Source organism: Colossoma macropomum, unplaced genomic scaffold (genome assembly GCF_904425465.1).
Source record: "Colossoma macropomum unplaced genomic scaffold, Colossoma_macropomum, whole genome shotgun sequence".
NCBI classification, from domain to species: domain Eukaryota; kingdom Metazoa; phylum Chordata; class Actinopteri; order Characiformes; family Serrasalmidae; genus Colossoma; species Colossoma macropomum.
This window is the reverse complement of record NW_023494790.1, coordinates 19,087,549-19,098,767: the sequence shown is the minus strand read 5'-3', so window position 1 is coordinate 19,098,767 and position 11,219 is coordinate 19,087,549. Positions and strand designations below refer to the sequence as shown.

Here is an 11,219-nt window from a genome sequence, read left to right as displayed (position 1 = left end):
TGCCACTCCACATCCTTCTCCAGGCCTCTTCTCCCTATATTCCATGTAGCTACTTCATGATTTTAGACCTAGGTTGTCTTGACAGGGTTTCTGTCAGCAGAGACTGTGTCTGTGTCTGTATTTTGATCAGTTTGAGAATGCAGCTGTCAGCTATCAAGTTCTGCGTTCTTCCACACTGTTCCCTCAGGCTGAAAACAGTCATGGAAATTGCAGTCTCCTCGCAACTGGCATCAATCTTCGAAGACTGCGTCTGTGCCCAGGAGTGATGTCTACAGCCACTTACTTGTATATTAAAATTCTTAGAAATGTTTAATCTCTACACCGTCAGGACCAAAAGTGAGCTATAAATGAACAATTAGGGTAAAATCAAATAGCTAAGAGGTCAAACTACAGGCGTAAGAACTAATCCAAGCAGTACAGCTTAAGTAGCTTTGCTCTAACTCCTATCGCACCCATCTGGTGCAGTCAGCCTGTACTGCATAACTGCAGAGACACAGTCAACCAGGTGGACTCATCCTGTGAGGTCAACCAGGAGGCCACTCACTTGGTTACACACTTACTGTCATCCATGCCTGACTCCTCAAGAAAGAGAGAAAGGCCTAAGGCGGGATAAATGTATCTAAACATTATAGAGCCAATTTTAATGTTTAGATTTAAGGTTTTGCATTAGATCACATTTGTAAATGTGCTTTAGATGAGTAAACCTTAAATCTTACCTTCAGTCATTCATAGTCTGCTTTAAAAGGTATTGCTGAGAGGTCAGTCAGTAAAGAACTATAAGTGTTGGTAACAAAAGATGGACAGATGGGTTCAAAACAGCTCATGATTTTGTATCAAAAGCCACTCTGACCTCAGCTCCAGGGTGACGTGAGTCACTCCTTTGAGACTTACCTGTTTTTCCATTCACACATGGTCAGTGGTTGGATAAGGAGGAGAGTGAAGGCTGCCCATTGGCTTAAAAGCCACACGTCTCGGCTGAGTCCAGGAGGACTCCAGCCTGCCGGCTTGTCACAGCCTTCTGTACGGCTTTAGAGGAGAACATCGGAGCCTGGACAAAAAGAACAAGCCTGCATCAACATGAGCTTCACTATAGAGGAGAGAGGGAAACCCAACACACAGGACTACAGAGTCTACTTCAGTAAGTTAACCTCGTAGATTGAAGTGTGGGAGGTGAACGTGCGGATTGACTTTGATGACTGATACTGTTACAGTTAGTTACTGTCAGTGTTAACAGTATATTGTTGGTTCATTCTATCACAATATACATTATTTGTCATTTCATTAGCTACACAGCAGTGGGGTAAAATGTCAGTGTTGTATGATATGTACAAAAGATCCATATAGATTTAGCCTTCTTCAGGGTAAACCTTTGTAAAGAAGCATCTGCTGGTGACAGTAACAGCGCAAACAGCAGTGCTACCCTGGGAAACGACATATAAAAATCTCAAGCAAATGAAAAAGTAGAAGAAAAAAGGAAAGCATTAGAGTGCCTAATCAGGGTCCTTGTGTATCCATTAGGCCTAACCTCCTATCTGACATTTTACATTTCCTTTGGACCATACATTTTCTGAGCTTGCCAGAGCACAAAGTCTGTATATATTTTTCAAGTAGTTAAAAATACAGCTAAAAAAGTGAATTTCTTTCACTTATCATATTAAATTCTGTAATCAGAATTTACCTTTTTTAATTTTGTTAATTCATGTGCCTTGTCATATCAAACATGATTAATCATACCATATCATTTAAAAGATACATTTCCTGCTTTCCTCTAATCTTCCCTCAAAATATAATGGCTTTTGCAAGGCATTAAAACACCTTCTGATTTTTGCTTACATCACTGTGCACCAGCGGGCAGGGAAAATAACATTAACTAATAATGTCGTGTTTCACCTCCCCCTTCCACCAGCACCGACTAGCATGAAGAAAAAGCACTCAGCTAGCTCAGAGACCCTTACTGATACTGCGTTTTGCTCAGAAACATGTTATAATATGCAAACCTCTCCACAGAGAACTCAGAGGGGAAATACATATCTCCATTCCATGACATTCCCCTCTATGCAGATGAGGCCAAGGTAGGTCTATTTTTATCTGTTTCATGGAAAATCTGGCATGAGCCACAGTTAATGAATTCAGATGAGTCTGTTTCTTGATTAACCACAGTGTCGTTAGACGCAAAACCTATTTCTCCTGAGCAGCTAGTAAACTGCATATCTGACCTGTAATCCAAAGGTCACTCTTTAAGCTGTATTCCGTGTGAAAAACATTTCCACACTACATCCCCTTTGAAACTCAGCCACATTAAGTCTCCCTAATCTGTATCCTGTCCACTCGTTCAGGAGTGTTTACTATTTCCTTGATGATTCCGTTCTTTCTTTTCTCTTCTGTCTGATGCATTAGAGTGCAGTCCTCTGTAATTTCACATTGATTTTCCCCTGTTTTTCATGCTTTTTTTAAAACTCTGCCAAGAGGAATACAATTAACAGTTGCACAGAACAGTTTAATAGGCATAAATGGCAACACAAACAGGAGGAATCTCATCAGTGGTCGCTCTGTGGCTTAAATGCCCTTTTATTAACCATCTAGCTACTTACACCAATCTTCTACAATAAAGACTGTACTCCACTTGTTTCTCTGCATACTTTGTTAGCCCTCTTTTACCCCATTTTTCAATGGTCAGGAACACTACAGAGCAGTGTTAGTGTGTGTTGCACTGGTATGAGTAGATCAGACACAGCAGTGCTGCTGGAGTTTTTAAACACACTGTCCACTCACTGTCCACTCTATTAGACACTCCTACCTTGTTGGTCCACCTTGTAGATGTAAATCAGAGACAGTAGCTCATCTGTTGCTGCACAGTTTGTGCGGTCCTCTAGAGTCTAGATCTTCATCAGTTGTTTGCTGCCCAAAGGACCCTGTTGGCTGGATATTTTTGGTTGGTGGACTGTTCTCAGTCCAGCAGCGACACTGAGATGTTTAAAAACTCCAGCAGTACTGCTGTGTCTGATCGGCACATACCAGCACAACACACACATGCCACCACATCAGTGTCACTGCAGTGCTGAGATTGAGCCACCACCCAGATAATACCTGCTCTGTGGGGGTCCTGACCATTGAAAACTTATGACATTCCTCATAACTTAACAAGCTTTTCAATGATTTTCACCAGAATATCTTCCATGCAGTTATAGAGGTTCCCAGATGGACCAATGCAAAAATGGAGGTATGAATCACTCTTATTCCTTATATATATCACTGACAGATATTGTTATCTTTCGATAATATAAAGTTAGAATCTATGTTTGCTCTATTAAGTGTACAGCAGTTGTGATGGCAAGGATACTTGTTGAAGCAAACAGAAGCAAAATATTTCCCCTAAGGTTCCCTGTGTGATAGTTTAGATACAGTTTAGTGAAATTTCGGAAGACCCTTATCAGTTCAAATCTTAAATCATGTCCTTTCTGGAAAAAGTTTTTAAAAAAATCATCCAATCCTATTAATCAACAGTAGATGTGCTACTTTTTTAGAGGGGAAATACATATCTCCATTCCATAACATTCCCCTTTATGCAGATGAGGCCAAGGTATGTAGATTTTTATTTGAATCTGTTTCGTGGAAAATCTAGTGTGAGCCACAGTTAATTAATTCATAGGTCCAAAGGTCACTCTTTAAGCTGTATTCCGTGTGAAAACCGTTTCCAGACTAGATCCCCTTTGAAACTCAGCCACATTAAAGCTTCCTAATCTGTATCCTGTCCACTCGTTCAGGAGTGTTTACTACATCCTTGACAATTCCGTTCTTTCTTTTCTCTTCTGCCTGAAGCATTAGAGTGCAGTCCTCTGTAATTTCACATTGATTTTCCCCTGTTTTTCACGCTCTTTTTTAAACTCTGCCAAGAGGAATATAATTAACAGTTGCTCAGAACAGTTTAATAGGCATAAATGGCAACACAAACAGGAGGATATAACTAATAAAAAGTGCTACTTTTTTAACTGTAGACAATTGAAAGGTTTCATTCTAAAACACTTTATACCACTTTCACAACATTATTTTTTTTCTTGTATAGTCATGTAGTTGGGAATGGTGGCCTTCACACATACAAAAAATATCTATGCTACATTATGATTAATACCACTTTTATAAGAGAAATAAAAATGTATTTTCTGTTATACTCCAGCTGTTATTCTTTTCACAAACTCATTACATCCAAAATGGTTATAAATTGATGTACAGCATTTTGGAATTAAACTCTTCAGCTGTACCAGTTTCCAAAATGTGGTGATGACCATCAGTCGTTCTCAGTGATTGATCATTTAGTTATTCTGCAAAATCATATACTACATACTCAAATCTCTGTAGACACCTGCTCATCCAACGTTTCTTCTGAAATTAAAGGTATTAATAGGGAGTTCCTTCTCTTCTGGGAAGGCTTTACACTACATGTTGGAACATTGCTGTGAGGATTTGATTGCTTTCAGGCACATGATCATAAGGTATGAGGTCGGGTACTGATGTTGGGTGATTAGTTCTGGATCACAAACACCACTCCAACTCTTCCCAAAGTTAATCGATGATATACGATTCAATGGACATGGTGGCCTTAGACCTTTACATTGGTGATGCTTTTATATGGAGTTAGTGTGAGCTGTGGGGTGCAATCGAATACCTTTGTCAGTAATAGGTGCGCCTTAGAGTAGCTGAATTCTCTACTTAGAAGAAGTGTTGGGATACTTTTGGGCATGTATGACGGTCCTGTTCTTTGTTCTTTCCCCCAGATTGCAACCAAAGATCCCCTGAACCCCCTAAAGCAAGATGTGAAGAAAGGAAATCTGCGTTATGTGTGTAATGTATTTCCTCATAAAGGCTACATCTGGAACTATGGAGCTATCCCTCAGGTCTGTTTATCCACCACTCTTAGAGCTTGTTTGAAGCATTGAAATGAGCACATGCATTACAGCATTATAGTGAACATACTGAGTAAACAGAGAGAGAGAAACAAATCATGTTTGGAATCACTTCAATTAATAATTTGTGTTTCTTTTTATATACAGTAATAACTCAAAAGATATGGATGTAAGTCTTATAAGGTAGACAGCAAAAGGTATTCTTAGACTTTTTTTATTATTATTTCAAGGACTTTGAGTTATTGTGACTGTTATTTCAAAACCAACAACATTTGAGCACAGCAGCTGTCCTTTACAATGGGGGAACATTTCATGATAATTTGACCAATAGACATGCTCCAAAATTACCTGAAATATAATTTTATTATATTAACTTGCATTGAAACATACGTATTCTTTTGCCTTCTGCTTTAAAGTTACCATTTTGGAGATACATGTTTTTTTTTCTTTTCCTTGTTTGTTTGTTTTTACTGACATTAATTCCTATTTACAATCACTTTTGGTCATATTATCTAATTCAAGATTTTCCAAAGCATTTTGGATGTCCTCACTCTTCATTCTCAATGTTATACAGCTTTCTGAGTCATTAAAGAAACCATTTTCTACATTTTTCTTGCATGTTATTTTTTTCACTGATGTCCACTTATAATATCTGTGTGGTTTTATGTACCAAACCCAGTTGCAATTCATTTTTATATCATTTTCCAGCCTCCCTTTATCCCTTAGAATTACACAGGCTGTTTTTGTTGCTGTGCCTTTAAGACTCACATATGTAAATGACCTGTAAATGATGCTGTATTGAGCCTCTTTAAAAAAGCACTCCTTAGAACCTCAACAAATGGGAAGTGCTAAACTGCTGTAGGCTGAGTAGGTATATATTTGTAAATCCTTTTGTTCTGAGTGACATCACAAAAACAATGTATTTAAAGGGAGTATTTTTGCATTTTATTTTACAGATTTGGACTGTATGTAAAGGAAAGTGAATGGTACATTTGGAAACTTTTATGTTTACTTACTACATTATTTTTTAAAATGGGCAACATTTGGTTTTCCATGATATGAGCCCTTCTAAACATTCTTCAACTTCTTCTTTTTTATTTATAGCTTACTACTAATTATTTAAAAGCTATGAAATTTCAAAGGATGAGCACACTGAGTTAATTTTAAAATTGGTTTTATAACTGCTTCCAACATTTGAACACATAGTGTAGGTGGAATAGAACAGAGAATGCTTAAACGGTATAGCTGCACTCCAAGTTATAAAATTTCTGTGTAAAGCTTTGTACATAACCTGCGTGCGTTACTGACACAGTAGGTGATTTTTTTTTTCAATTAATTTTATTTTGAAATTTCTCTTCAGTTTTGTTATAGTGACAAGGTCCTAAAACTGCAAGACAAATGGTCATCTTATGACTGTGTTTCCTTTAGACATGGGAGGATCCAGGACACAAAGACGAAGACACAGGGTGCTGTGGTGACAACGACCCCATCGACATATGTGACATCGGAAACAAGGTAGGAGAAATGATGAGGCAGAAGAGTCTGGTGAAGGAAATTCAGTGACAGAGCAACAGTAATGTTTACAGGCATCAGTGTCTCCTCCACAGCTAAAGAAACATATTTCAACTCCTACACAGCAGTGATTCACTCCCATTTTAGGACTGAGCTTTCATGAGCTGGCAAAGCAGCTGACATTTCTTTTTAGTTTAATTTTATCAAATTTATTTTAGAGCGCATGAGTCATTCAGGCTTTTATCTCTTTAAGTGCTTCTCCCTCATTTCTGGCTCTCCACAGGTGTGCTCTCGGGGAGAAGTCATCTGTGTGAAAGTGTTGGGGACGCTTGCGCTGATAGATGAGGGGGAAACAGACTGGAAAGTCATCGTCATTAATGTCGAGGACCCTGAGGCCGACGACTTTAACGGTGAGTGAGAAACTTCAGTCTGCACTGACGCAGAACTCTTTCCAGCTCACTGAAGGCTGTGCTCTTTCATTTTCAAAGATATTGATGACGTGAGGAGGCTGAAGCCGGGCTATCTGGAAGCTACAGTGGACTGGTTCAGAATGTACAAAGTACCAGATGGAAAACCAGAAAATCAGTTTGCCTTTAATGGTGAATTCAAGAACAGGGTAAAGTGAAGCAGACCTGTGATGACTCAAAAGCACAGTTACACTCATCCATTCACTTTGTGCTTGAAAAAAAAATTCTACCTTAAAATATAGCATTGATTTATTATTCCAGTGTTTTATAAGTGACACTCCAGCCAATATAAAAAAATAACCATGCTACATTTGATGTGACCATGCTTACTCACCTCAGACAGCAGTGCCACAATAGTCCTGAGAGAGATTTTTTGGTGTAAAGTCTAGGAAACCCCCATTCTGATATATCTTAAAGGTAGGTGGAATTTTGGGATGGACTGACAGAGGAATGTAGACAACAATACTGCTACTACTACACTGTAAAAAATGGCTCATCAGATCAACCTAAAAACATGCCTTCATGTAGTAACAAGCAGTAGAACTAGTTTTATTCAACTAAAAAAAATACATTGATTGAAAGAATCATTTATTCAAAGTATTTATTTAGGTTGAGTACAACTAGTTCACTTACTTGTTACCACGTGAAGTCATTTTTTTAGGTTGATCTGATGAGCCATTTTTTACAGTGTACTAATACTATTAGTACTGCTTCACGTCTGCATTTATTGGCCTTTACATCTGTGGTACATCAGATTTCTTTATTGCTGAAGAGGGATCCACAATGATTGTATGACATATTTACATAATGCATGCTGGGTAGTGTAGTGAGAAAACATTGATGGACAAAACTACACTGTAAAAAATGGCTCTTCCGATCAACCATCAACTTCATTTGGTAACAAGTAAATTAACTAGTTTTAACTGATTAGCTGATGATGGAAATTAGTAGTTGTAGACCTAAATAAAACAAATAGGGACACAAAATTTGAATTCTGTCAAACCATTGAGGCCGAGCGATGCAGTGCTGCACCACAGAATGTTACAAATACAGGGTGTCCCAAAAAAATTGACATCATTTCGTAGTCTAATAACGTAGCCAATTCTCCCTCAAATGATCTCAAATTTGAACAAAATGTGTAAAAACTAACCAAGTTTAATTTTTAATGTTTTTTTTTCAGGTTGAAGAATGGCGTTCACTAGAAATGAAAAGGCATTTTGTGTGTTAGAATATGCTCAAACAAACAAGAGTGTGCAGGGTGCATTTTCAAGAAAATTCGATAAAAATGCACCAACTGGAAAGCAGATTTGGACATGGCACAAAAAATTCAAAGAGGATGACCACCGGTATCAGGACGAGATTATATTTGTGAAGCTTTGTGAAATTGGTTATAAAATCTACATCCCTCTGATTTTCTTGTTCGAATTTTGATAAATAAATCTTGTATTGTTCAACATGAACAACATGAACACAATTTAATTTTGTTTGCCTCGGACATGTAGTTACTCAGATATTCACATCTCAAATGATGTGGACACCCTGTATATTACAAGTGACAAATAACATAATGCATGCTAGTTGTAGGTCAGAATAAGGTAAATAATGAGAGTGAATTTTGTGTTTGTTCATCTGCAGGACTTTGCCATTAAGACAGTAAAAGATACCCATGGATACTGGCAAGCACTGATAATGAAGAAGACTGAAGCAGGAGAGCTCAACTGGTATGATAATCAACATCTCATGAATATGTATCCATGTACAGTATTAATTAATTAATTAATTAATATTATGGTATAAGTGAGTAAGCCAGCATTAAATAAAACAAAAATAAAACAAAAAAACTTTTAATGGATGAGCTGCTCAGTGTGCAGTTGAAATAGTATGTTTGATGTATACTGACTTTCTTCTAAGATGCATGTTTGGTTTGTTATTGCAAAGTTTCTGCTTTATTTTAATGTCTTCTCCAGCATGAACACCTCTGTCACAGACAGCCCATTCATCTGTGCCTGCAGTGATACCGAAGCCATCGTAGACTCAGTGAGTGTCTTCAGCTCCTGCAGCAGCCTTACATTCAGACTCAAAAAAGGCAGGAAAATGAGGAAACATTTAGTCAATCATTTAATAATGTAATGGGTTGTGAAGTAACACAATACAACCATTCAGGATACATATTCAGAATACAGAAATTAAGTATGTATTCAGTCCCAATTACATTTTGTAAAGGAAGTGTTCAGAATTCAGTTACTTTTTACATTTTTAGGAGAATGCTCTTAGAATATTTACTCACTAAATTTAAAAAATATCCACCATCTTGAAAAGAAACACCATCAATGCTTGTTTATGAACTATTTTAAATCAGAGCATGGTGTGTAAAGAAGTACTCTAAAGAAGACCTCAAAAAAATAAACTTCTTTACAAACACTGAATTTCCTGCTAAAGTCTGAGTAGACTGATAAATCAATGTGATGATCAGTTATTAATCTCAGTGTTACTGAGCTCTGATGGAACTGAACAGTCTCCACAGTAGTGGACATGTTCATGAGTGATAAGCTTAATATTGGTGTTGCACTGGCGTCAGGTATGCATTTCGTGACAAGTTACATACATTACCTGAAAGAGATCATGAGAAGTACCAACATTATACTCAAATTTTGTTATTGGGATATGGTGAATTGTTTGCTTAGTTCATGAGATGATAATGGGATTATGGAAGCAGCAGTGGAGTGAAGCAGGTGATAAGAGCCAAAATAATGTTGAAAATTTCATTTAAATGATGGAGAATTTTTCATGGAACATGTAAATAGAAGAATAATATGAGGAAAACTACTAACCAGTAATAGCGAGGAACAGTGTGAATTAAATATAATATACTTGTCAATATGTATTCTAAATGTTTTCCAAATGTATTCTGAATATGTTTTTACCAGAATATGTTACTGAATACAATTAGGACAGTGTACTCAGTATTCAGCCATCACTACTTTTTCAGTGTATTCTGGAAGAAGAAGATTCCGAAAATCATGAACTGGGTTTTCATAATTACCGAGTTACAGAATATCTTCACTATTATTTTCATAATGACTCCAGTAGTTTGCAATAAAATCAATCCAATATCTATTTTTTCCCTCTCAGGCAAGTGCGTATGATGAAGCAGAGCCCATCCCAAGCTCAGGTAGGTAATCCTGCTCGACAACACGCTCAGCTCTCTCTCCTACCTCCCACAGGGTAAAACTAGCAAATGCATGTACAGCAGGGGTGCACAACTCTGGTCCTGGAGGGCTGGTGTCCAGCGCAGTGTGGTGATTTACCTGTTCCAACACAGATGATTACACTTATCTTTTAATTGCCAGGTTAAGTGGGTGTGTTTGAGTAGGGAAACCTCCAAACTGTGCTGGATACCGGCCTGCCAGGACCGGAGTTGTGCAACCCTGATGTACAGCATCTGCTACTGTTCTACAGTTAGTGCCATCAATACAGACATCAATAGTCTCTTGGACCTTACTTTGTTTTTATGACATGTTCTATTATCAAAAAAAATTGTAACCGATTGATTTCATTTTTTCATTTGATGACATATTTTTCTTTTCTGTCTTTCCAGCTGACAAATGGTACTATTACAGTAAATAATCATCGAGGGACAGCAGCTAACAAAGATGATAACATGATTTAGATTCATGTCATTAACCCAGTTGAAATGGTGAATGTATTTAAGCTGTAGTTGTGCTTTCTGATCCATTAAAAAAAGACTTTTACAGATATATACATTTGCTTAATTAACTGGGAAAATTGCTTACTACTTATTGTAGATGGGAATAAATTAATATTAGAACTCCACTCTGTTCAGCTACTGACCATAACTGTTTGCTGAGAGGATTCAAAATGTTTGGACATCTATCAGAAATTAATAAAGCTTTTCTGTCATGTTTGGGAAAACAGTTGTGTATTGTTTTAACACAAACAGGCATTGCTGAAAATTTTATATATACAAAAGTTTGAACACCCCTGGTCAGTTTGCATATGTTTTTGATGTTCTCTGTGAACATAACATCCTCTACAGAGAATATGTTTAAATATGGCATTTTCTGCAAATTTTAGTCAAATTCTATTTTTTGCTGACTTTAACATGTAACATTTAGCATGAGGAAAAAAACATTAAATATTAAATGTGCCATAACTTTGGCACACATTTATATATTTAAGCAAGGGTGTCCAAACTTTTATGTTATGTTATAACAAGGTTAGAGGTTTGTGAGAGGGCAATGATTAAAAACCAGCAATATTACATAGGGGTTGAATAATACTGACATGGCTGCATTAAAAACATATCCTTTTACTCAGA

General features: G+C 37.1%; 1 protein-coding gene across 1 annotated transcript; it reads left to right on the top strand.

Annotated features, from left to right (window-relative positions):
• Positions 1 to 925: 925 nt before the first annotated feature.
• Positions 926 to 10,548, top strand: ppa1a (inorganic pyrophosphatase 1a). Its single transcript, XM_036571707.1, has 11 exons — positions 926 to 1,138; positions 2,008 to 2,072; positions 3,167 to 3,220; positions 4,773 to 4,892; positions 6,330 to 6,416; positions 6,697 to 6,823; positions 6,902 to 7,029; positions 8,516 to 8,601; positions 8,848 to 8,917; positions 10,013 to 10,052; positions 10,479 to 10,548. Exons 1-11 carry the CDS (start codon positions 1,078 to 1,080, stop codon positions 10,505 to 10,507), a joined length of 867 nt encoding a protein of 288 aa, XP_036427600.1. The 5' UTR covers positions 926 to 1,077; the 3' UTR covers positions 10,508 to 10,548.
• Positions 10,549 to 11,219: the final 671 nt, after the last annotated feature.